At 38.0% G+C, this 27,676-nt stretch overlaps 1 protein-coding gene across 4 annotated transcripts in view; it reads left to right on the top strand.

Moving 5' to 3' along the window:
• Nucleotides 1–643: 643 nt before the first annotated feature.
• Nucleotides 644–27,676, top strand: part of fgd5a (FYVE, RhoGEF and PH domain containing 5a) — a 53,834-nt gene continuing 26,801 nt past the window's right edge. For 3 of the 4 annotated variants that reach the window (XM_053483672.1, XM_053483673.1, XM_053483671.1), the window contains exons 1-5: nt 644–896; nt 4,181–6,974; nt 18,583–18,700; nt 22,129–22,187; nt 22,785–22,815. In XM_053483672.1, coding sequence (XP_053339647.1) covers nt 881–896; nt 4,181–6,974; nt 18,583–18,700; nt 22,129–22,187; nt 22,785–22,815 — 3,018 coding nt within the window. In that variant the 5' untranslated portion in view covers nt 644–880. Of the gene's footprint in view, nt 897–2,478; nt 2,591–4,180; nt 6,975–18,582; nt 18,701–22,128; nt 22,188–22,784; nt 22,816–27,676 lie in introns of all 4 variants that reach the window. The other variant, XM_053483674.1, reaches the window with a different exon arrangement.

Here is a 27,676-nt window from a genome sequence, read left to right as displayed (position 1 = left end):
CAAACATTTACACCTGCATTCACACACTACGGGCAATTTTTGAACACCAGTGAACCTAATCTGCATGTGGGGTTGCTTCTCAGCCAAGTGGCTTACTCACAATTTAGCCTAAGAACACAGCCATAAAAAAGAATGGTACAAAACATTCTTCAAGAGCAACTTATCCCTACCATCCAAAAACAGTTGCACAATGATGCACAATGCCTTTTCCAATAACTCGGTTCATCAATCGTCCAATTTATTTGCTTGGTGGGTATATACAGTATTGAACAACACTTAGCTAAAAGTTAAAGTAATGGCTATACATGCAACCCCAGACAACTGTAGACGTGTTCAAACATCTTTGTATGCATTTTGTAGGACTGACCAATTTGCTGGGTTGCTGTAAGGCAAAAGTGATAATTAAATACAAAAAAAAAAAATTAAATACACACTCACTTTTAACTATGCATATTCATTTATGAACTTTCATTGGTCTGATTGTTTTGTGTGAGGTTTTTTTTCTTCACTAGAACTACTGTGGCTCGACCTCCTCAGGAAGAGCGCGCGCACGCGCGCGCGCGAAAACACACCTCCCGCGCTCCAGCGCAGAAAGTAAGGCACGCGTGCCGCTCGCGCAGCCAGCCAGTGTGTATGTACGCACGCACGCGCTCTCTCTGTCTCTCGGGCGCGCTGTCTTTCTCTTTATCTCTCTCGCGCGCGCTCTCTCCTTCTACCTCTCTAGTGTAATTAAAGCTGTTTAAATAAATAAAGTTTAATGCTACGGATTAAAGGATAAAAGGATACGTTAAAAGGAAATATTTTTGTGTTGGATATTCGGGAGCACCGAAGGAGAAGAGAAGGATGTGGACATTCAGACGCCACGGAGGATGACATCCGGATGGACATGAACACAGGTGAAAGATTTCAAAACTCAACTTATTTGGAAAAAGTAAAACAAAACAGAATAGATAGCTACTTTATAAACCCTGCCTTCACATCCTTAATTTTTTTTTTTTTTGATGGACATTTAACTTCTTAGATTTACTTTTAACTTTTCATAAATACTATATATACTATGGATCTATACCTAAAATCTGCTGCTGCAATCATAAAAACTCTCCTGTGCTCATGCCATGAGACACCTTAGTACTGTTTGTCTTTGTTTTTACTTTTACTTTACACTTATCATCCATAATCCATCTCTTTTCATCCTCATGCCTCATGCAGTTATTAAATATCTAATGATTGAGTATAAATCCAGATTTGCCACTTTGTAGAAATTTTAATGAGAATTGCATTTGTGTGTGTGTGTGTGTGTGTGTGTGTGTGTTAATCAGCACACAGCATCTGCACAGAGAAATCCCCTGTGCTAAATTAACCCAATGCAAAACACTCAGATGAAAGCATCAATCATACATCACGTGTTCACGCACAAAGCATTGCATATGTCTAAAGTTTGGACACACCTTCTAAATCCATGGTCTTCCTCGACCTTTTTTTTATTTAATCCTAAAAGCGTCCGAAATGTGTGATCTCCTTTAAACAGTTGATTGAGATGTATCTGCTATTTATGCATCTGTAAATCTTTCATAACGGTTCTAATCTGAGGTGCTGTTTGTTAATTGGTGATTTCTGAGGCTGGTAACTCTAAATGAATTTCTCCTCTGCAGCAGAGGTAAGTTTTGGCTTTTCTTTCCTGGGAAGGTCGTCATGAGAGCCAGTTTCGTCAAGGTGCTTGATGGGTTTTGCAAATGCAATTGACAATACTGTTCTTGCAAGAGCTGCTTCAGAACAACTGACTGTTGTTACTTAATTGTCTATAGAATTATCTATAGAATATAGAAAATATAAATTAGAAGGCGTGTCCAAACTTTTGACTGTATATCAAATTCAAATATATATATACACGTGTGTACAGAAGGGCCCAAAAATTTGAACCGTCAGTAAAGAGGCGTATATTTTTCGTGTGCATACAGTTTTTAAGACACTAGAATAATAGATAATATAAACACACACACACAAAAGACCAAATACATTTGAAGCCCAAGATGGTTCAGAAGTCCATTATTCTTATTAAATGATTCCTGTAATCTCTTTCCATTCCCCTCCTCTCACTTATCACAGCTGATGCACCTACTACCTCATTATCAGATGGCTTATGTTTCACACCAGCCACAGCTGAGATCATGTCCTGTTGGCTTCGCACAATCCAATGGCCCAGCCTACTGTCTTCCCCCATTCTGTCCTGTTTTAATCAAATTCTTTGTTGCATAATTCATATCCTGTTTTGAACTCAGACGGCTGTATTGTTTCTCTTTTTAATTGTTCTTTGACATTCTAGGGGGGAAAAAAAGGTTTTAAAAAACAGTCAGAAGGATATCTTTTCCATTGTTAATCAGTCAGATCTGTGATTAAATGAAAAGAAAATTTGATAAATAGGTAGATTAAACGTTGAAAACCCGTAATGTGCTTTTCCTTTGCACTTCCTGTGCACAGAGCTTCCAGGAGAGTCTGCTGAAATAGTTAATTTATGCCGCTGGGAAAACAGCGTCTTCGCGGGGAGATCACCAAGTGCAAAGGGAGTTTAGAAGGACGTGCGTCAAGCCAGGTACTAAATAACAGGAAGAGGCAAAGGGTGTATGAGTTTTGTTAAGAGAAAGGGTGTGTTGCACCAAAGAGGCCTCAAATTCCCATTAACCCTGTTTAAGGATGCTGTTTGGTTTTCATCACTGGGGTCACGGGGTTGTATCTGTATTTTGGTTTCTGTTGTTTTTGGCTTAAAAAGTGTTGCAGTCGGTGAAGGTGCTGACTTAGCATAGAACCACTTCATTTGGTCCAGTGTAGAAATTAGCACGCATGCATGTAATTGTAAAGCAACACATGTGGAGTTATTTCACTGTGTAACCTAAACATGACATGAGCTTTTTTATCTATCGCTTTATTATGGCTGAGTCAAGACAAAAGGTTTCTTTACCAAAATATTTCCCGAAAGAAATTGCTGACATCAGACCTAAAAACCTCCGTCCCACTGAGTCATGTTCTCACTAAGTATTGACGTAGAATTGTCTACCTTGACATGGAGCACGTGTTGATCACGATTTTTTTTTTGGACATGCTCAAAAAAAAAAAGACCTCGTGAGGACTCGGTCAAAGCCAGACACAAGAATAACTTAAAAAGGACGTAAAGATGGCATTGACCAGTTAACGACGTAACTACGGGACTTCATTAATGTTCTACAGACATGAAAGATTAGATGGCGCTGGGATGTCACTCAGTTGTTGCTATGTCGATGGAATTCTCACAATGACCTCTTGCAATGACCATGCCAGGTCCATGTGGTGGTGTGGAAGACTGGATTAAGTTTATATTATGTACTCCTGGTGCTTACCATGTTTATAGTATACATCCAGATATCAGAGCGTCTGTGACAATTTCAGTGAAGTACCGGATACAATTCCTTACACCATCACTTCGTAAAAACAAATCAGGGTTATTTATACCAACCCACAGGACGCAAGGATGGTGTATTAAGTGTGTGATAAGTGACATGTATAAGGATAGTGCGATCTGATCTGTGAGCATGTGATCATGTGTGTCAAAGGAAATTAGTGACAACATGAAGTAGGAAGTAGTATGAATTTGATAAATCCATTTTGACCCAGATCCCCTGCATTCTTTGATATTTTAAGGATGCGTCAGAGAGTGATGAGGCCTTAGTCACATATGATAATGTTATTGTAAGCAAGATGATTATATCTGCAAGCAATCATTGTGCAATTGTGCTTATGTGGATGAGTAGCTAGCAACAAAATGTTTTATTTTAGTATGACAGGTAGTCATAGCAATTGACTAACAACTGACATTATAGATTAAAAACTTATAGATATCAAATATGATTACTGATGGAATAGAGATCAAATGCAAAGAAAACAAATATACTGCAGCATGTGCATCTATGGGATTGCAGGTAGCTGGATTTACTTAAGGTAATAACTCATCAAGACTTGAATATTATTTGTCTCTTAGCAAGTATGCAACCTGTCAGAGAAATATGATTTTTGTATCACAGTGTCCAGGTCTATGATTGGAATGCAGGTTACTGGTGTTGCACTTTTTTCTCGCTGTAAATCCTTTGGCCTCATATTTCCCCAAACCTTCAAATCCTTAACCTTATTCTTTTCTCTACCTGTGTTACAGATTATCAGAAGCGACTTCAGACACCTCAATCAGACATCCAAAGTCGTTTAACCATAACAGTACGCTCCACCCTCATGTCAAGACCTTGTCTGTCTTCCCGAGGAGCCAAACCTCCAGTTGCTCCAAAGCCAAAGGTCTCCACTAAGCAGGACGATGAACACAGCCAGTGCATTGTTAGTAACGGAGATGTTGCATCAGAATTGGAATTAGAGCAGGACAGTGAATCAGAATCTACTCAGGATGAAGCTGACCCACCAGGTGAGCCCCAAAAGGAGGATCTTTCTGAACAATTACCAGAGAACCACAACAATGATTGTATTGATGGTAAAGAAACAGAGGAAGTCCTGCAGTTGGGAGCAGAAGAAAGAGATGAAATAGATGCAGAAGAAAAGGTCTGCCACTTTGAAGTAGATGATGCAGGTTCCTTGAATGAGGTTAAAGATGTTATTGTAACCACTGTTTCAGCTGCTATAGACCACATCAAAGAGACAGATGATGCACACCCACAACCAGGCACAGGTGATCCTGCTGAGAAGGACACCGGCATGGAGTATCAAACAGGGTGTGAATCAGAGGCCAACAATGACACACCAAGTCCTTATGAAGAAATTCTGGAATCCAACTTAAATCAGAGCAGTACGTATGCAGAGATAGATAATGCCGAGGAGCTGACATCTGACACTGCTGATGACACAGAGGAGCCTTATTTCAATGAGAGGGAGTTCCTCTGTGGAACCCCAATAGATACTACAGACACTAAGCTATGTAACGATGGCACAAGTGCAGCGCGTAGCACTGAGGATACATCAAACGAGGTGGCTGGGTTTTCCTCCCAGGCTATGAATGGCAGTCAGCCATCCTTGTGTGAGGAGTACCCATATGATGTAATTGGACCTCTGGATGACACCGGTGCATGGCAGCCAGAGCGTGCCACCAAAGACGAATCAGGACGTTTCCGATTTTCAGAGGGAGTGGAGGATCCGTTTGAGCCATATTCAGTCATAGAGGTGGTGCCTTCTGATCTCATGAGCACCTCCGATCCTGAACTGGAATGTACAGATGAGGATTGTACTGAAGAGATAGCAAAGGATGATGAGGAAAAGATGGGATTTACACATGAGCCCTTTAGTGTTTCATCAAATGACGTAGCTGAAGTAGATGAACAACAGGCTCAGGTGGAGGAGAGTGAAACTTCCCCTAATGAACCATTGGAGCAGGAGCTTAGTGAGACAGCAAATAGAGATGCAGTGGATGAGTATGCCGACATCGAAGATTCACTTTGTCAGGATGAAGACCTTCAGCAGCTAGAGTGTGTGTCGTCTGAGGATTACGTAGAAATAGGCGATGAGGACGAGCCTATTGACATGACACGTAAAACTAAAGGAAAGAGCACTAAGGAGCGCTCAGCCATTCGCAGGCAAGTTGGTGTGAGCAAGAGAAACAGCTGCCAACCGCGTCTTAGACTTTGTGATATCACAGTGCCCCCTGGCCTGGACTTAGGCAGGACTCCTGAGCTAACAAACCGATTAGTGTTTGCCCACACTACTGAGGCATTTGAGGAGGACATAGAAGACCTCGACTGCCACATAGTGCCTTTTTTTGAGGACTCTGACTCAGATAGTGATGAACATATTTACGAGGAGGCAGGTTTTGATTCGGAAGGAGAGAACTTTATCACTCTAGACAGAAAGACCATTGTGACCCGTTCACGATCTCTCTCTGGGAAGGTACCCGGATATGTCCCAGAGACTGTTCCTGAGGAGACAGGTAACGAGTCTCAGACCCATGACTACTACACTGTGGCCTTGGATCAAAATGGAGATGTGGCACAGGTTTCAGATAATTCAGAGTCCAATCGGATGATTCCTTCACTAAACTCTAGACGTTTTCTGTTCTACCCGCGTTCGTATTCTGCGGAGGGCAGAGAAATTACTTTGTCTACCCATTTAGAGGGCAGTTATTCACCCAGAATGGACAACAGAGTGAAACGGACAGATGACACTCTCTCCCTACCTTGTGTCATCACCTCCTCCGGAAGCTTCTCTCAAAGAAGCCACCAGTCCTCTAGTGGTGTGTCTACACCTACATCTCTTGTTGACATCCCACCACCCTTTGAACTGGCTTATATCACCAAGAGACCTATAACTAAAAGTTCCCCTTCTCTGCTAATTCAACATGAATCAAATGACAAACCAAAAAAGAAGAAGACATCATTCAAGCGCTTCCTGGCTCTAAAGTTTAAGAGGAAAAGCGACAGCAAATCACATGGTGATGGCAGTGTACGCTCTTCCAGATCATCATCTGAATCTAGCCACCATGGGCCAGTTCGGGTTATAGAGCTGGATCGGAGGAGTAATGGGAGCTCCCCTCAGCCTCAGTCTCGCATGATTAAACCACAGCGCAGCTCAGACTTTCCTGCCAGTTTTGTGGTTTACAAAGATAGCCAGAAAAAGAAAGGTATACCTAAGACTTATGGCAGCAGGGGCATCTCCAGAGTGGAGTCATTTGAGGACCGCTCTCGGCCTCCCTTTATGCCACTCCCACTCACCAAGCCTCGATCCATCTCTTTCCCAAGTGCCGATACTTCTGACTATGAAAACATTCCAGCCATGAACTCAGACTATGAGAATATTCAGATTCCTCAAGGGAGGCCCACTCGGGCTGTCACCATCACCGAGTTCTTTGACGACCAAAACCGGTCATCAGCTGCGAATGAGAACGATGGTTATGTTGACATGAACAGCTTTGCAGGAATAGAGAGCAAAACCAGCACACAAGAGCAAGAGACAGAGAGGTATGAAATGTTTTCATTTACTATTGTTGGTAAAATGTACATAAATATCCCTGATTGTGGCACCATGTGTTGGTAGAGGTGATAGGAAATTAACTGTATACTTTCTTCTGCAAGCCTACAGATGTATAAAAGATTGGGGTAAGTAATATTTAAGGATGTTCCTTATCCTAGACTGTAGAGAGGGAATCACAAGAGGGTTTTGCATGATTGGCTTATATGTTTGTTTTAAGCCATGTTTGGAATTGATTAATTTTAAATGGTTATCTCTGAGAGTTTTTGATCAAGTATAACTCTATTTTATGTTCCTGTCTATTTTATGTTCCTGTAAATTGTCCTTAGCGTTAGGAGCAGTGTGATTTAATTGATTATGCAATTTGATCAATCTTTCACTAAAGGGTTACTGAAGTTCCGATTCAGTATCAATTCATGCTTTTTTTTAACTGCTTAGGTAAACTTTCAGGTGGCATAGGGGTTAGCACCTCCAGGGTCCGGGTTTGATTCCCACCTCGGGTCTTTTCCCCATGCTTTGTGGGTTTCCTCTCACAATTCTAAGACATGCAGGTTAGGCTAATTGGCATTCCCAAATTGCCTGTAGTGTGTGAGTGAGTGTGCTCTGCGATTGATTGCCACCCTGTCCAGGGTATACCCTGCCTCGTGCCCCAAGGTTTCCTGGGATACTCTCCAGACCCCCCGCGGCCCTGTATACAAGATAAAGTTGGATAGATGATAGTAAGTGAGTGAGATAAACTTTCAAATATTTAACTTTTCACTGTTGACAAATTGCTTCTTCTTCTTTTGAGCTTATGGACAGTTGGTGCATTACTGCCCCCTCCTGGAATGGAGTGAGGCACCGAGGGATCAGCAGGATAAAAGATAATCACTTTGAATGAGACATGAAATCTAAAAAATAAACAACACATAGCAGTTACACATCAATTCAATGCATATTAGATACTAGAAGCTTAGTTTGGAGTACCTTAAAACCTGTAAGAAATATAGCTGCTAAAGACAAAAAGACAGTAAACGTTAGGGTTATCGAATTGAATTTAATCCGAAAACTTAAATGCCTGAAAATGTAATGGAATCCAATTGACAGTGCATAAAAGTACAGTACAGTTTGGAGCTCTAGCTGGCATGTAATATTTTATTATATCCTGTAGGAAAGAGATTCCATACGTTTCTTCAGACATTGCAGGAAGGCTTCAGACTGAAAACCAAACACAACCATGAACTGCCAAAACAATAAAATATAAAGCGCTCCCCCTTTAAACAGACTCCTAAGAGAGGGGATGATTATTGTACAGCTGATGTACATGTTATGGTCAACATCCTCCTACAACAATTAATCACAACCAGTAAAGCTACAAGCTCTGACTGACAGCTTGTGTTAATATGACATCAGTGCAGTACAGTTTTCTTCAGAGATTGTCGGTGCAGTGCAAAAGAAATGAGAAATGAGTCTGGAAATTTTCTCCTGTCAAGACTTGGTTAAGTACTCCACGTAAGTCTCTCAGTGGCATGGCAGCACACTATAAGTCACAAGAGAGTTCTTATGTTGGGAATGTTGAAAGCTTTTCCTCCAAACACAATAGCAGTACCATCACAGAAGTTTAGAGGAAGCGTTGGCCAAAACAATGTTAACAGGAAATGGGATCAGTGCTTGGCCGGTCTGATAGTTCTGCCTTCACCTCTCTGTCTGAGAATACTCCTGCTAATACTTGCTTGCAGAACAAACAAAACTGTTATAAATGCACAAATCGTAGGCTTGTTTCTGAGCCAGATTTAGACCGTGATATTAATGCTTTCAATAGAAGTACATTTCTGTAATAATGGGCAGGATATTTCTCAATATATTATAATTCTATTTACAGTGCGCCAAAGGTCAATTGGATTTTAATTCCTTTTTAATCAAATAACGTCTTTTTTTTTCAGTCTGCCATCATAAACAGCTGGGCAGATGATGTGCGAATAACAGAATTTATTACCCTTCATATAAAAGCGCTCATTGACTACGATGGGCTTTGATTAATGACCCAAATAAGACAACAAGGATCCAGATGTGAATAGGCTGCTCGCACCTGCTTACCCAGGTTTCCAATCTGTGTGGTACATTAGAAAAGCAGCCTGTAGGGTACAGACTCGTTGGGTTCAAGAAGATGAACTGCGTTTGTTGCGAGTCTTATCTTGTTTTCTCATTCGCTGGAGTCCATGGTTCTTCTGGTGCGGTAACCTTAGCGTACGCGCAATGGAAAAACACCAGATAGAACCGGTGTTACAAATAGTGCGGCAAATGAAGAAACTGGATTAGAATCTCAGGTGATTTTTCACTTTTATTTGCAGGCTGAGGTTAGAATCATAATGAGAAAGGACTAGCGAAAAGAAAGTGTTTTTTTTTTTTTTTTGTCTTGGGAAGATTTTATTTTATTTGATATGATTAAGGATACATTCTTCAATTGATTTGTGAGAAGTGACCGTTTTTTACTGTGCAGTGTTTCTACTGTTTTTCCATTAAGCCTGGTACAAAAGATCTAATGTTTTCCACATAGTGTGAGTAATAATAATAATTATATTAAAGAAAAGGCAGTTTTACTCTTCGTATTGTTAAACCCTCTTGGGCTTCAGGCTTTTAGAGCCTTTACCCCGGCAAGGAGAGGGTCACTCTCTAATTCGTCTATGACCAAATTACCCCTCTCTACTCTCTCTTTTCCTTTGTATGAAAACCCTGGAGTCATCATTACACACCTCTGGTAAATGATCTCCAATGGTGACACAGACACTTACCATTTTAAATGGCCACAGGGCATCGCTTTAATCTGATTTTATCAGAGGAGCATTGGAGAAATGTGCAGAAATCATTTTCATTTCTGCTCCGTATCATTTATATTGTTTGGCACTAAATGTAGAACGACTCGATCCACCAGCACAACAGCACAGGATCCTTTTCTATATACAACACAACGAAAATAAGAATCAAAGCCCCTATTTTCGGATTGCATTTCGCTCCTTTTTTTGTAAACTTCTTTTGTGTTCCGTATCTTGACGGAAACCTCCGCACTACATTTACCTGCCACTTTGAGCATCCTGCCGAGAGCCCATTCAGCCAGGGGACGTTTTCTCCTGTTGACGTTATTGATTTCTCTCATTGTGCGTCCACAACTCGCAGAGCTTTGTGTCGACTGCACACCGAGAAAGGACAGGCCCTTTTAGCCACCCTTCGTCTGGGGTAGATCCTTGGATACTGGAGCTGCTTTGACCCGCTTTTGTTGGCAGCGAGACGATTTTACCACCCTCAGTAAAGTGGTTGACATTGCCCCCGCTGCTGGTAGAGTCTCAGTGACAGGAGTGATCGATAACTTTCGCACTTCGGTCAATCAGAAGGTTCGTCTTGTTGGGTTTGTTATAAATTGTACCAGTGCTATGAGCATGAGGCTGTAAAACCATAATCCCATACTCTGGACATTGGTGGGGCCCTATGACTAACCCCCCCCATCCCGATGGGATCATATTTATACTTTTACATTTAGCTGTTTAAGGAGAGAACGTGATTTATCCCTTTCTGCGTGTCTAGGTTAATGTTGACAGCACAATTTTTTTAGAGTGGATTAAATTATTGGTGAGGACACTTCAATGGTCGGAGGATATTGGTGGGGACACATCCCCTCCGTCCACCCTAAATCTACACCCGTGAAATTTTGTTTTTGTTTTTTGCAATTGCACTTTGCAACACCATCCGGTTGCACTTGGTGTCTTTTGGTGGACTGCTTCTGTATCTTTATCCTATTTAAACCACAGACGTCTAGTGCTGTATCGCTTTTTTGGGTTGTTTTATGCAGAAGAGGGTGTGGCCCACTTGGTTTTATTTCCTTAGATACACTGATGAACTGTGTGTGTTCTTTGTTGTATCAGTTTGTCAAAGAGAAAGGCATTTTTACATTGATTGGCACCCTGACATTAAGTTTGTACCGCGCCTAAGGGATAGGCTCTTGTATACAGGATTAAGTGGTATAGGTGATGTGTGAGAGTGAGTTAGTGCTTCTTATCCAGACAGATGTGTAACAGATGTGTTATCAATGAATATTGGTAATTAAAATGGATGTTTTTTATGAAAAACTAAGAAATTATTCTCAATTTGTCAGTGGTGCAGTGGAATAATTATTATTTGTATGCTCTAGATAATAAATAATAATTAATAATAAGGAAAATTTGCAGTAATAAGACAGTGTGATTAATGCATTGTTTGAATGAGAATGAGAATGTTTTGCATATTTAATATAAAGAATATTCTTCAGCTGGCTTGGTGTTAAAATTACAATGGAGTCCAAGATTGTGATGAAGTAATTCCTTCATCAAGTAAACTAACTTACGTATGCACTGACTTTAACAATGGCCTAAATAGAATGACAGCAATGGAACTTCCGTTGGATAAAACGAGTACTATGGTGTATTCCTGGTTTAATCTGTTTGAATAATAATGTTCAAGGCAATCCCAACATTTTTACACAGAAGCGATAGCACCGCTTAAGGTTTGTGTTTTTAGAGCTGTGTGAATTTACAGGCTTTTCAGTTAATATTCCTAAAACCTTTAAAGAGAATGACATCACAGCTCTGTGTTATATATCTATCATTAAGTATCGTTGCAATCCGGTCCAGTCCAGTCCAGTCTGGTCCGGTCCGGTCCGGTCCTGCCCGAATCGTTCCTGGTGCCCCGAACTTTTGAGCTCATTACCAGGTGGTCCCAAGGGAGGAAACCTGTGTTTACAGGAAATGCTAGAGAGGGGCGAGGAGACGGGATCAGCGGGGTGGGGTGGAGACAGGCAGCACTCGTTTCCCAGACTCCCCTGCGGCCCTGGACAACAACGCAAGGTGTGGCGCAGCCAGGAAAATCGGCCCAGCGCAAAGATGTTGTTGTTGTCATGGTTCCCAGCTCTCTGTGTGTTTAAAGATTTTATTACCGCAGTACTGCAGTGAGTTGACTTTTATGGTGTGTTATGTGGTTTGGTGCTGTAGCTGCTGCAATCTGCAATCTGACTTGCAATCTTTTTAATCAAACTATTTTAAAAAGAGAATTCAAAAAACTATATCTATTTTTTTATATTGTAATGTTACTATATATATATAGATAGATAGATAGATAGATAGATACTACATATATATATATATATTGTATCTTATTGTAACTTTACTCAATTGTAACATTTCATCAGCCAGTTAACTTTTTACACACCATACAAGTAACAAGGATAAGAAGAATATTAAGGAGTTCTGAATTATGACACCTTTAAAAAAAAAAAAACTTTGTGATAATTAATAATTAATCAATTATCTAATAACTAATAGTTTGTTATGTTGCATTTGTTTGCAGATACCATTTTTAGGAGTTCATATCTTTCTTTCTGAACTCGTTTTTACAAACTTTAACAAAATCCAGTGACTCGTCCTCATTAAGTTTTTTATCCCTTTTGCAGAATAATATATATCTTACATTATACCACCATGGTCTCAAATTCTCACCTCTGATTTGTCAGAAGGCATTGTTTTTTTTTCCGGATATACAGTATATAACAGCAGATCTGCCATGGTGATATAAGTCTTATGTGAATATTAGCAATTTTCTTTTATTTTTATTTATTTTAATAAAGTGTATATGTTTTTGTAAGTTTTCTGTAACAAGATTTCTATTTAACACCTTTGGAAGGAGTCTCCAGTTTCCGCATTTTGTAATGATTAAAATAAATAAGAAGCTAGTGAGAAATGATTATAACTGCTGTAACATAATATAAGGTAACTAGTTAGTTTTGCTATTGATTGTTTTTCTACAATGATACAGCCTGTAAATAGCATGTTTTGTTACTTAATTAAGACATTTCGCAGAATTTGTAGTCAGCTAACCAGGTTTGTTTGATGTCCAAACATGTGCTTCCTTATAAACATCCTGGAACTAAGGGAAGCTAAAAAAAAAAAAAGACAAAACACGAGCATGAAATGAAATGAAAGGTAGTACGTACATATTTAGTTGAGAAATATTTTAGGTCATGTTCATTATATAGATAATGTATAGCGGCTAGTTTTTGCCTAGCTAACAATTAAATTGTGTGGAAATCTTTCAACGCTATTCCTCATCAGAAAAATATCAGATGCAACACAAAGCTGATTTCTTTCCCAACAAAACCGTCGCCAGCTTCTCCACACCTTCATCCTGCATTTCCACCTCAAACACGCTACAATACTGTAATTTCCCTCACCCAATAGACGCCTACTCATCATTCCCCACCCATGCCATAATGTGCATTTAAATTTCCTCTGTTATGTTAAATGAAGTCTGGTAATGAAGCTATTCCAGCGATGCTTATCTTCTGTAATAGTGCTATCGCGTGGATTGGAAGATAAAAGCACTGGCTGTTAGCACTTAAAGTTGAAATCAATTGCGCTACAGTCTGTATTACAGGCCTTCACCGAAATCAGACAGACAAAAAGCACGCGCGGAAATGTTGTAGCGTTGGAAAGCCGTGCGTCGTGGCAGTAATTTAGGGCTCTAAATTTACCTCCTGACTGTTTTAAAGCATGGTGGTTAGGGAAGAAGCTCTCGGTTCCATAATTGCCTCGGTTTAATGATGATTTTAGGAGGAGAGGAAATGAAAAGAGATTATGCAGGATGTTTATTGTATATTAGAACAAGAAGATTTGTGTTTCAGACACGCGTACGTATGGGAAATATATTAAAATGAGGAGATTTAGCATTGAAACAAGAGAGAGTGAGAGAGAGAGAGACTCTTGTTTTAATTGGTGATAAGCTTTAAAAGATTTCCCTAATAGTGGTTTAGTTATGTGGTCTCTAATTAAACTACTCACTTTTCTTTTATATATTAACAGTGACACATTAGTAATGTGTGTGTCTGTGTGTGTATATACACATAACTCATGACCTTGTGAAGAATGAGTATGAGGTGCAGCTGGACACCTTAATGACCTTTTGTACACAGGAGACAGGGAGCTGTGTCTCTCTCATACACACACACACACACACACACACACACACACACACACACACACGGACACAAACTGCACCCTCTAACCCACTGACAGTCGCATCACCCTACAGCATTGTGTTAAAATCATTAACGCGCCTCTTGGAGGAGGATATAATCTCCTCACACATGATGGATCTGTGTGTAAATGCGTAGTTCATGTTACAGTGATCGAGTGTGTGAGGGCGTGTGAGAGCTGTTCCTGTATGTGTTTGTGCACACAGTGTTCCAGTGTGCTTCCTGTACTGTATGTGTGTGTGTGTGTGTGTGCGCGCTGGAGGGAGGAAGGTAGAGACAGAGAGAGAGAGAGAGAAAGAGAGAGAGGGCGAATCGAAGACAAGCGTGTGTGACTTTAACTGTATATAAAGATAATTAGGTTAGACCGGAATGTTTTGTGTGTTTTTTTTCCGCTGGTACTTTTATTTACACAGCCAGTCGAATAACACAGTGAAAGTAAGAGCAACTGCAAATATATGTGCCTTTTCCTAAAATTGTGGAGGTCACTGATTAAAGAAAATTGGAAGTTGTTGTTAAATTTTAACAAAGCACTCAAGGTACTGTTCCGTCTGTTTCATCATACGGAGAAATGAACCCTGAGCTTATTATTTCTTTATTATAACTTATTATCTTTAGAATTAAAAATCATTATTTAATATCTTGCTATTTGAACAGAATATACTGATTCTTACAGCAAACTAAGGTCTTAATATCACATTGTTTTTCTCTTAATACCCCATTATTTCATATTTATGTCTCATTGTTTTTTTATACACAGTCTCATGCACACTTTTTATGTCTTATTGTTTTCTCATACACAGTCTTAAACACAATCTTTATACACAATCTTGTTGTTTTGTCTTAATATCCCACTATGAATGTGTCGCTGTTATTTCTTAATATCTCATTTTTTTCATTTTTATGTCTCGTTGTTATGTCTTAATATATATTTTTTTTTATGTCTCGCTGTTTTGTCTTAATATCTCATTATTTCATCTTTTGTCTCATGGTTTTGAGTTAGTATCTCATGTTTTATTTTTATGTCTCATTGTTATGTCTTAATATCTCAATTTGTTTGTCTCATTTTATTTTAATATCTCATTATTTCATCTTTATGTCTTATGGCTTAATATCTCATTTTTTGTCTTGTTGTTATATCTTAATATTTCATTATTTCATTTGTTAATATGTCTCATTCATTTCTTTATGCTTGTTTTCTTATTATTGAATCTTTATGTCACATGGTTTTATGTTTGTATCTCTTTATTTGTATCTCTTTATCTTTATCCCTAACGGGTTTATCTTAATATCTTATTATTTCATCCTTATATGTCAATGTCTTGTCTTAATATCTCATTATTTCAACTTTATGTCTCATTGTTTTTTGCTAATATTTATTTTTTTCATCTTTATGTGTGGTTTTGTCTTAGTATCTCATGTTTCATTTTTATATCTCAGTGTTTTGCCTTATTATCTCATTATTTCATCTTTATGTCTCTTGGTTTTGTCCTAATATCTCATTTATTTTTGTTTATGTCCCAGTGTTTTGTTTTAACATTTCATTACTTTATCTTTATGTGTCAAAGTTTCATCTTAATATCTCAATAATTCATCCAGTTGTCTTGCTGTTTTGTCTTAACATCTCATTAGTTAATTGTTATATCTCATTGTTATGTCTTAATATCTCATAATTTTGATTTAATAACTTACTGTAATGTAATATATATATTTGAGTAATTATTACTATTACTTTTGATTTTATGACTCATTTGTTCAAGATCTTACATCATTATTTTGGATTATTGTCTCTTTTTTATGTGATTGCTTTGTCTTTATTGTTTATTGTCCTTATTTGTTGATAATTTCAATATTTTATGCTGTTAGTTTGTCTTTGTGACTTGATATCTCAAGATTTTATTGCAGTTATTACATACAGTAGCTTGTTATTTCAAAGCATTCTGTCATTAATTTGTTTTCATATCCTAATAAGCAGTTATTACAATATATATCTTTATTTCAAAATATAAGTCCTTGTTTCGTTTTAACATCATTTTATTCGACTTAATTATCCCTTAACTCAAGATGTAATGTTATCTTATATAGATAAAATCTTATATATTTTATATAGATAGACTGAATGACTCAATGGATCATTATTTTCCTCTAATATCTTGGTAACTGTTAATTGGGTGAACTTGTTTGACATAACTTGTATTTTTAAATAGTTAATGGGTCAAAATAACAATATCACAGTTCAGTTTGCCAGTTTTATAAGAATATGACAAGAAGGGGACTCTAGTGAGGGAATATTCTCATTGATTAGTGAAACATAAAAATCGTATCAATTTTAAGGACTAAAAGCATGTGCTTGAACAGACTCGATATATTTACTATGTCTGGAGGAATATGAGGATATAAATATGTTGACTTGTACAAAACAGTATTCATGTCTCGTAACATTTTTGTATGTACTGTATGTTTGCATAAATTAGACATACTTCCTTATCAATCTCAAATGAGCTCAAATCCTGACATATTGAAGCTTTTTGCTAGATGTGTGTATGTGTGTGTCTCTGTGTGTGTGTGTGTGTGTGTGTGTGTGTGTGTTTAGGGCTGCACAAGCATCTGTGTATTAATGTCATCTGTGCTCGGGGCCACTTCTGTGCTTCAGCGCTCTAAGTGCCCACTGCTTGCCTACCGAGCTCACTTTCACCCCCTGCCTGTTAGTGCCTCACCAATCTGGCCCCAGCCATGCGTGTTACTACTCCAAGTCAGAGGGGAGACGAAGAGAGAAAACGATTCACACCAGGACTGATCCAAATGAGCAGGGGGAATAGGTTTCTCGTTGGCGAAGGGATCATTTTCGCTTTGTCGGACGTCGTGGTCGCTGTTTAATATTGAAATATGCTCTCCTAAGGTAGCGATGTGGGGTTTATTTTCATTGAAAGTGACGAGAGAAAAGGCATTTACTTTGGTAATAGTGGTGTATCATGGCTGTGTGGTGGCCTCTTGGCTCTCTGAGCAGTTGGAGTGCGGAGTGGTACGGTCGATTAGCTGAGCGAGCAGTTGGGGATGTTACAGTTTTGTCGCTCTCTGAAGTGCATTTAACATGTCAGCTAGAGGCAGCAGAAGAAAACCAGCGTGGTGGGTGATTTACCAGTTTGACAGACTGGGATTAAGCCTTCGGGTTTAGAGTGGAAATAAAAATCGGGAGTTATTTGTAGCACAAGGCAAGCATTTAACAGAGTCTGAGTTCCTGAGCTGAAACATTGGACGTACTGTATACTGTATGTGTGAAAATAACCAAAACCTTTGAACTTTTTTAAATCATGAATTTATACGACCATATAAATATATCACTACACCCCAAAAAAGGGTTCTTTAAAGATTTTCTAAATAATTAAGACTAATATTACCTTTCTGAAAAGGGTTAGTCCAAAGAAGATTTTCTGATAGAGATTAAGTTTCTGTGTGACTGAGGGTTTTTGATTTGCTGTGAAATAATTCATCAAAACGTAATATTACTTGGTTCTTAACTTCCTGAAAATGTTCTACTTAAAACCTTTTCTGACAGACAAACACTCTGTTGTAAAGTCCTACATAATATTTGTAAGGGTTCCTCTAGATGGACTAGTGAAGAACCCTCTGTTGAGTCTATGTGACTTTGAAAGACAATGAAATATTCAATGAAAGATGTCGACAATGAAAGACTTCACAAACAGATGAACATTCATTTGTTGACCTAAAGCAGTGTTCACTGGCAAACTAGCCATTAATTGTTAATTTATTTATTTAACTGCGGCTTGGATTTTGGCTGCGTTCACATTACAAGACACATTTTTCAATTCTGATTTTTGTTACATCAGATTTGCATGTCATTCATGATTACAAGCGACTTTTATCTGACTCTAATGTGGTTGCGCCTGTCCTCTGAAACGGCACGCATGCACACATCGATACTCTTTTGCTCGCACCATCTTGGTTAAAAAACATCCAAAGAATTCCAAAGAATAAACGTGATTCTAGCAACAACAAAAAAATTCTATATATATATTTGGCAAGCAGTTAGTCGGCTGTATTTGTTGAGGTCCAGATAAAGAGACAGCTGCCTGGCTTTAGCTGTTCTACCAGCAATTGCTTGACTGCTATGAAATCCTTACAGTCCCAGTGCTAACTGACTATGTACAGTATGCGCAGAGGCAAAAAGTTGCATGAATTCTGATATGACCGCTCTCATTTAAGTCGCATGAACGTGTATCGAATCTGTATCCGAACTAAGATCAAATACAAAAGTGACTCGGAATCAATCTGAAAAACATTCAGACAGGTCTAAAAAAAAGATCTGATTCAAAAAGAAAAACAAATTGGTCACTTCAGGCTTGTGATGTGAACGTAGCCGTTAAAATCCAGAACATGGCTCTTTATACCCGATCCAGGCAAATCCAAATCCCAACCTGTAGTGCTTCAATACGCTGAAGAGTAAAAGAGAACGTTTTATTAGGCACCTAGGTAATAATGTTATAATGCTATTGTGTAAAATTCTCTATTTTTGTCTTTCTGTTGATTTCTTTCTCTCTCACTTCCAGTGCATACACAGAACCTTTCCCAGTGTGTCCTGATCCGGCATTACAAATCGCAGAGGAAGACCATGGACGCACATCGGAGGAGGAGGAAGGCGGCGCTGATCAGAGCTATGACAGACAGGTCAGATACATCGAAACATCGCCTAACATATCGACATAGTATGTTTTTAGTCTTGACACTATATATTCCTTTACCTAATGTAAAATAAAACATGACAATATGTACTGTTATAGAAAAATTATAAAAGACAAGATTTCTATAACAGCACATTTCAATGTTTTATTCCTCTTATACCACCGCACTTTGCCAAGTACGCTTTCTATTCATTTAGTTCAAAACAACATATTGTAATGTAATAAGTTGTTCCTTCACTCCTTTCTCTCTCTCTCTATCTCTCTCTCTCTCTCTTTCTCTTTTTCTTTCTCTCGCTCTCTCTTTCTTGAAAAGCATCAACAAACTTTTCCAAAACTCATTTTTAATGTTTATGTACAATTATCTGTTACTGTAGAAGCAATAAAACAGCATGTACGCCTGTTCAGTAGTCTATACATTTTATTACCCTGATAATAATGGGGTCATTTTTCAGTAATGAGCCTAATAACTTACTCAGAATCACTAGAGATAAAACTGTCTCTGCATTGAATGCTTTCCCGTGACCCATAAATCTGAACTCGTAATCAAATTCTCATACTCTCATTCTCGCCAACAAAAACAAGGAGCCTCCCTCTATAAGTGGAATTCCCTGTGTGTGCACTTTTGTCAGGTTCAGATTCATATTTCTCCTGTCGACCGTTTTCCAAGCACGGAGACAGTGGCACTCCACCCGTTCCCTCTGCCCATGCCGTATCACCCCAGACCCTGGCCTTGTGACGCACACTTCCTTGTTTTCTTCAGCTTTAAAAAGAAAAGCGAATCAAGGGCTGAGAATGTTGCAGCTCAGCCCAAGATAGCAAGATAAAGAAACATGATAACAAAGATTAAGCTAAGAAAAAAAAATGGCTAAGATTATGAGCTATGCTTAAATGTAAAACAAGTAATAAATTGTTTTTTTTAATAAATTATTAATTGAAGCCCAAAAGTTTATGCAGATTCCTCTCTAGTTATAACCATGATCTGAGATTTCCTGTATATAGTAGATTTGAAATAATCTGGATCTAGTGGAGATCTGAGGTAACATGGATAAAGACTAGATATGAAATTCCCTTTATGTAAAAAAAAAAAATCTTACATTTTCTTAAAATAGAGTGGATCTCTTATAGGGGATTTGAGGTTTTCTGGATATTGGGTAATTTTTAGATTACCTGGATATCTCGGATCAGTCTACAACAGATTCGATGTTACAGTAAGTAGAGATGAAGGTTTCTGGAGGTACTAGACTTGGTGCTCCTATAATATAGTGTAGACCTGAGATTTCCTAGATATAGTCTAGATTTCATTGATGTAGTTTTACAAGGACAGTTAAAAGACAACTGGTAAAATCTGGTAATCAGAATCTTAACACAGCACTTACACAAAGATTAGTAAAATAAAAACAGCTCTTTTGAAATTTGGATTGGGAATGTGATGACATGCAGTAATGACACATCTGTAGAGACACGATACCGATACCCACAGTAGGTGCCGAATCAATTCACGCGGTGATTCTATAAGTATCACAATTGAATAAATACCCCTGTACATGAATTTCTACACAATAGAATCTCTCTATATAAGTGAATTGATTTTTCAGCATCTCTACTAATCTGCCAGCTCTGATATCTTACAAAGATAAAACAACCACGTTTCCTAAGGCTCTGACTATTTTAATTTCAGGGATAACAAGTTACTCTTTAGACTTGTTAGACGTTCTCAAACTCTTGTTCTCAAACTCTTCCACTCTTTTTCTGATAACAAGTTTTCTAGATATATTAATGACATACCAATATAAAACCTACAGTATCTACCATAACCAAGAAACCTTGGATCTACTATATCAAGGGAATTCGAGATCTACTGTTTCCAGGAAATCTCAGATCTAATATATTCAGAGAGCCACATATCTGCTATATCTGTCAAACCTTGGATACTAGAGGTTCAGGTACACTATACTCAGGAAACCTCTAGTCTATATTATGGTTAATGAAGGTCAGATCTACTCCAGAGAATCTCAGATCTTAAATATACTGTATATCCAGACTATATCAGATTTACTATATACAAGAATAATCAGATCTAGACAAATTTTAGGCTACAGTAGTCTCAGATTTATTATATGCATGGAATCTCAGATCTAGCCTGGATCTACTATATTTAGGAAATCTCAAATCTAGACTACTGTATATGAATGGAACCTTAGACCTACTACATTCAGGGAATCCTAGATTTAAATTTGTATCCAGAAACCTCAGATCTATGCTACAGTACATTTAGGAAGCCTCAGATCTATACTGTATCCAGGGAACCTCAGATCTACACTATATACAGGCAAATCTCAGATCCAATATATCCACGAAATCTCAGATCTAGCCTGAGATCCTGAGATCTACTACATTCAGGGAATCTCAGCTCTGAATTTTATCCAGGTAAGCTCAGATCTAGACAAAATCCAGGGAAACTCAGATGTAGACTGCATCCAGAAAACTATATCCAGGAAGCCTTAGATCTAGACTATATCAAGGCAAATTTCAGATTCATTATATCCAGGTAATTTCAGATCTATCCTGTATCTCAGAAACTCAGATCTACTACATCTATGAAATCTCTAATCTGCATTACTTTAATGGAACCTCAGATCTACTACATTCTGGAAATCACAGCTCTAGATTGTATCAAGGGAATCTCAGATCTGTATTAAACCAGGGTGCCTTAGATCCATATATCAAATGAACCTTATATCTGCACTCAGATCTTCAGGGAGCCACAGACCTACTACACTATATATCAGATTTCATGTATCCAGGGGATGTCAGACCTGAGCAATATCCTGAGGACTTTAGCCCCTAACTACTGTATATCTAGGGCGATCATTTCAGTGTCATGATGTAATTGAAAAGCAAAGTGTAGCCTGTTTGTTTGTGTGCCACAGTGTTACCAGAAGCTGTTGGATTTAAAGTGAAAGCGCTACATCATTCTCTGAGTCTCAATCACTATAACAAACTGCTCTGACCTCCTAAATATAGCTATTCAGCAGTGACACGCGCACGCAGCCTCCTGTGATTAGCCTGCAAATCAATGGGTGTTTTGTGCCTGCCAGGAGCATGGTCGCTCATCCATAATGCATCCGAGACCCGAAAGCAGTGCGTTTGAGGAAGCTTTCACATTTATGTCGTTTCTTAATGAAACGATCCGTCTTCTTCTGACAGGGTCGAATTAAAAAAAAATATCAGATCTGGGTGATTTCTCACTCTGTCTCTGTCACGCACTCCTTCCATCTCACTTCCGATTTGTTTTCCGGCTGGTTTTTCTCTCTCTCTCTCTCACTTTCTCAGCTGTTTGGCATGACGGAACACTTCCACAGTAAAAACCCTCTTCAAAACCCATCTTTCTTGTGACTTTCATGTGTCTTGCAGATTGATGGCAGATCCAGAGCGTACTATGTAGCCAAGGAGCTGCTGGATTCGGAAAGAGAGTAAGTGTGTGCTCGAAGATTTCTGAGCCTGTGTGCGATTTTTAAATAAAATTACAGGTCACAAACTTCCTTAACTACTTCTTGATCTGAGCGATTAGGATTTACCGATATGTGGTACCAACATTCTGCTCATCACCCTCTTTACTAAGCCATAGCTTCTCTGACAGATTAGTGCTGCATTATCTCTGTAAACATGCTGAATGTCAGCAATGCCTCAATTAGCATGATAAGGAAATTGCGTGGTATTATAGCGGTAATGCACTCATCGATGCATAACATTTCTCTTCCTACTTGTCTCTCGTTGTAAGAGCTTCAAAATGGCCTGATTCAAAAAAGATAATGAGCAATTCCAGCATAATAAATGTGACATTTGTACTCATATTGACTTGCAAAGAGTATCACTGCACGCACAATGTGAAGCCTATCTGATCCACTTCACTGCTTCACTTTGTCAATGCTTTATTAATCTTTTGTAAAAGTACAATCCACGCATCATATGATTTTGAAAGAAAGGTTGATGTAGTTTAAGCAATGAAAGGAGTTTTATATAAGAATTTGATGTAAATCTTTCTCTTTTTCTTCTCAATGTGATCACAGACATGTGAAGACACTAAAGCTACTTCAGGAGGTAAGACACTATTTATTTCTTTATACCTATTCATAGTGATTTGAGGTGGCATACTGGCTTAGTGGTTGCATGTTATCCTCATGCATGGTTTCATGAGTTTCAACCAGTTTCCACCTGCAGTCCAAAAACATCCACAGTAGGTTGAGTGGTCTTTCCAAATTGCCCAGGGTGTGTGAGTGTTTGTGCATTTGTGCCCTGTGATGTGTTGGCGCCCCATCTGAGTTGTACCCCTCCTTGTGCCCTGGTCCCCCCATGACCCCAAACAGGATAGGCAGTACAGATGGATGAGTATTCACTGCAGAGTGCCCATGCGGCTAAGTGACATGTTGGGGGTTTGTGCAACTTTACCACCCACCGTTTTAAAAAGCCAGTTAATTACATCATTGCCATCTTTGTGCTAATTTCCAATACTGCTCTAGTAGTCCTGGGGGGTTTATTGTTGATGTACAATGTCTTGGTTATGAGGACAGTACACAAGGATGACTGACGTTAATGAGTGCAGTGTGTGCTAATGTAGTCATTTAACCTTTGTACATGATTATGTTAATTACGGCATTTATTATCTGATGGTTTACAAGGAACAGATACCAAAACATGGGCGGGTGGATGTAAATTTTTTTTTTTTGTATAATGCTTTCTTGTATAAAATTTCATTGTGGACGAAGTTTAGATTTAAACACAAATGAATCATGAAGCCACTTGAGTGGCGAAAATTAACCATGTGTAAATTTTGTATTGAGTTTTTTTTAATAATGAGAGGCAATGGAAAAAACTATGAAAATCTAAAAAAGTATGCTTATTTTTGTAAAGAGTAAAAGTCTGTATCACGGAAATTATACATCCAACCATGTTGTTTACTGAGCAGGTCTTTAATTTAGGGTTTTGTAAAAAGTAAATAAATAAATAAAACTCAGTTTAATCAAAATACATGTGCAATTCATAAATTAAGTAAAGTCCAGGTGATAACGATTTACTCCAATAAAAATGAAATCTTATAGTGTGATATCTGTGTACTATAACACCTTGACTGTTTTGGTAATCAAAATATAATTGTATTATCAGTGTGCATGTGCATGTCAACACACTTACCGAGAAGCTCCTAATTGCTGATATCTAAGCAGACATGAATGCATGTACACACACACACACACACGCACACACACAAACACACACACGTAAGCTGCATAGCTAAAGACTGTACACATACTGTACGTAAAACCGTGTCTGTTCTGAGCTGCGTTGGCTCTTGTCATATTGGTTCCTTTGACAGGCTGAATATTTTTCTAGATCTACGTATGTCTCTACCTGCGTAGTTATGTAAATTAGCATGCAACATAGGAATAGACAGAATAAAGGAGATATATTTAGAACAACATGAAAGTTTATGACAGTGACCTTGGCCCAATTTTTACGCATTGTTTTTTTTTTTTTTTGCCATTAATTAAACCTGCATTGCCAATTATTACATACCAAGGGGACAGGGAGAAAGAAATAATGTAATGTAGCATAATTCATCAGGGGCCACAGAACTCTGAAGCAGTTTTGCTCTCCTGATGTAAATTACCACACTTTATATTCAGCAGTATAATTGCCTCATTTGAATAAAATAGGTGCTAGTCACTACAATCGCGCTCTACTATCAAAGCACTACAAAAGAATGCTAATGGTATACATGCAGAGTGTAGTGCACTGTATTGGCCCGTATGACCCTCATTTACATGCATATGCTACTATATTTGCATTATGTAACATCCAGGGAGACTGGAGAAAAACATGATCTGTAGAAGTGCATGGCCTTGATATCGAAACGATATTAATATTTATGTAAAATAGCACAATTAGCGTTAATGTGATAAGATATAGACGTCATTAATCACTGAGTGTGTAGCACATAGAATAGCAATGAGATCCATTGAGTGGAGTCACCTTGATTAAGATCTCTGATGCCAGCGTTAAATCAGCGTGTGTTTTTTTTTATATCTTCCTTCACTGGAGACTTTGAGGACCCTACTGAATATGGATTTGTGTAAAAGTTTAAGCCCTAGCATGCCTTGAGAGAAGAAGACAGGTTTAACGGGTGCCTCCTCCCGCTGTTAGAACATCAGTCTAACTTTTCCCTGTAATGATATGATCTTAAATTCTTTCTTTTATATCACATTGACTTAAAAGTTATCTTGTAGGAACAAGTTATTATCTAGTTGGTGCAAGTTATTACCACGTTGGAATACTGTATTTATCTAGTGGGGAAAAAAAAGTTTTTTATAGGAACAAGTTTGGGAACCCAACTAATGTTTGAGAACAAGCTGTTCATCCTGTGGAAACCAGTTATTATATTTTGGGACAGAGTTTTCTTGTGCGAAAAAATATTTATCTTGTGGGAACAAGATGTTGTCCTGTGATAACAAGTTATTATCTTGTGGGAACTAGTCATTGTCTTGTATTAACAAGTTACTATCTTATGCTAACAAGTTATTTTTCTTGTGTTAACAAGTTATTTGCTTTGTGTAAAATCGTTATTGTCTTGTGGTAAAATGTTGTTTATCTTGTGGGAACGAGATGTCATCTTGTGGGACAAACCCATTTACCTCATAAGAACTAGTTACAGTACGGATTTATCTTGTGGGAACAAACAAGTTATCATGGAAACATCTTATCTTGTGGGAACAAGATAATGTTTCATTTTTAATGTTTCATTTGAGCAATTATTTTGCTCTTTACTTAAATCTGAGCTATGTGCATAAAAGATAAATAACTTGTTCCCACAAGATGATAACTTGTTCTTGTTTATTTGTCTACCCTGATTGCTTTTTTATATAGCCATACTACAATATGTCAAATCATAAATATTGATTAATATGGAATGAATATAGAGGGAATTTATATTTAAAGAACACCATCATATTTTTATAGAAATAGTTTGTAATTGATTTCAGGTAACACACTGTTTGTTGTCCCTCTCTCTTTCTTATGTTATCTCTATAACTTTCTTTTTTCCTGCTCTTTCTTTCTTTTTTGGTTCAGCCTGCAAATTCAGCTATAAACCATCAGTGAAGAAAGCACTTCAATATTTGCTCATATTATCACAAAAAAGTTTTATAATTTAAACTATTTTGCTAGCGTTTGAGTTTTAATATTGCTCCAAACTTCTCTCATTATTGTTCCTGCAATTATCTGGCAATTATTTATTTGACAGAAAGCTTAGCTCTGTAAAATTTCGATGGAGCTCCTCGTCTCACTTGGGAATAAAAATTTCCGCCGAATAAATAACCTTAAACGCAGTATGCATTTGCTGCATGGCTGTGGATGACATGTTGATGACAAAATGAAACACAAAGTGCTTTATTCTTGATGCTGTCCCGTCATATTTTCATTATCGAACCAGAGTGAAGGACAATGTTCCACGAGGAGTCCCATAAAAGTAGCACAGAGTGAACTACAAGAGCATTGACAGCTGCAGGACTCAGGAGCGATCGATACTCATTGATTAATGCATGAAGCTCCTGTGGAATTTCAGGGGATTATCACCTTTGGTGTGTGTGTGTGTGTGTGTGTGTAAATGTTTCTCACTACTACTCCCTTAAAAGTGAAACTGATGAGCTGCAGAAAACGGTCTTGCTGGACACTTGAATGCCTTTTATTATTTAGTATTATGACGTTGTTTCACACTCATGTTTGTAAAGCCTTCAAGCCGTCATTTTGAAGATGCCAAAAGAAAGAGAGCAAACAAAAGCCGTTTATTCTTAGAAAGCTCTCGCAGAAGCTGATCGTTCATCCAGGAGGGCGACTCTTTGCAGCGAATATGTTCTACACAGGAATAAAGTAGATCCTACGCTACTTCTAAGACTAGCAGAGGCTTTCTCCAGATACAGTGGACTGCTATTACAAGTGATTTATTGATGTTGTAGGCTCATCTTTTTGTTTCATTTTCTTGTTTATCCTTTCTGAGAAGGACTAACCAAAGACTTATTTCTGTTTTCATGCACTACTTTACAATTTATTAGCCCTGTTTCCTGTTTCTTTCTGTATTTTTTTTTTTTGTAGGCTAAATTAATTATTTATAAAATCCCACCAGACATTTGTACACATTTTTTTTTTCTTTTTGAAAAGCCCCTTATGAAAGGCAATGGCTTAAAAAAGACTAAATGACAACAAAACAGTGAAAGAGATTTCACTGATTTAGTGACATCACATGTTTTGTGCACAAGGAGAATAAAAATCATACTGTATATGGCATGGATTCTCAGAATACTTTTGATATCTAATCGATTCAAATTTTTTAATCTAGTTAATCACAGTCATAGTCGGTCATTAATCACGATGAATCACAATTTTTAAATACTTGATTTACTTGTATTATAAATGTGCAGTAACATGAGATGTGAATGAAGTGCAATGAAATGCCTGACAAACTTGTTAGAGGAAACAGAGTTTGCAGTTTTATAATATCTCAAACATCTCTCGAACGGGAGTGGCACCTCATGCAACGGCTGGGTGGTATGGAGTGTGGCAACCCACCAACGGCAGGGCTCGAACCCGGATCCAGAGATCCAAAAATCAACACCCCAGATCCTTTATGTGGGAGTGGCAGCCTGAGCCGCCACTCCCACATCTTACCATTAATGTATTCTAGTAAAAATAATTCCCCCTTGAGGGTAGCTCAACTACAGTACACAACTTTAATCCAAACTTCTATTGAAAGGTTTTTTCTACTAAAACTTGCTGTTCAGCTCACCTGATGATGTTTATGCAGTCAGGGTAACCACACTGCGCTTATGGGAAGCCATTAGGGTCATGCAATGAAGTCAACTTGGTTATATGATTTATTTGTGTAAAAGAAAATAGTAATGTGTAAAAATGTTTA

The sequence above is a fragment of the Clarias gariepinus genome, chromosome 23 (assembly GCF_024256425.1).
Source record: "Clarias gariepinus isolate MV-2021 ecotype Netherlands chromosome 23, CGAR_prim_01v2, whole genome shotgun sequence".
Classification (NCBI taxonomy): Eukaryota; Metazoa; Chordata; class Actinopteri; order Siluriformes; family Clariidae; genus Clarias; species Clarias gariepinus.
The sequence above is the reverse complement of the archived record's forward strand: the minus strand, read 5'-3'. Positions and strand labels throughout refer to the sequence as shown.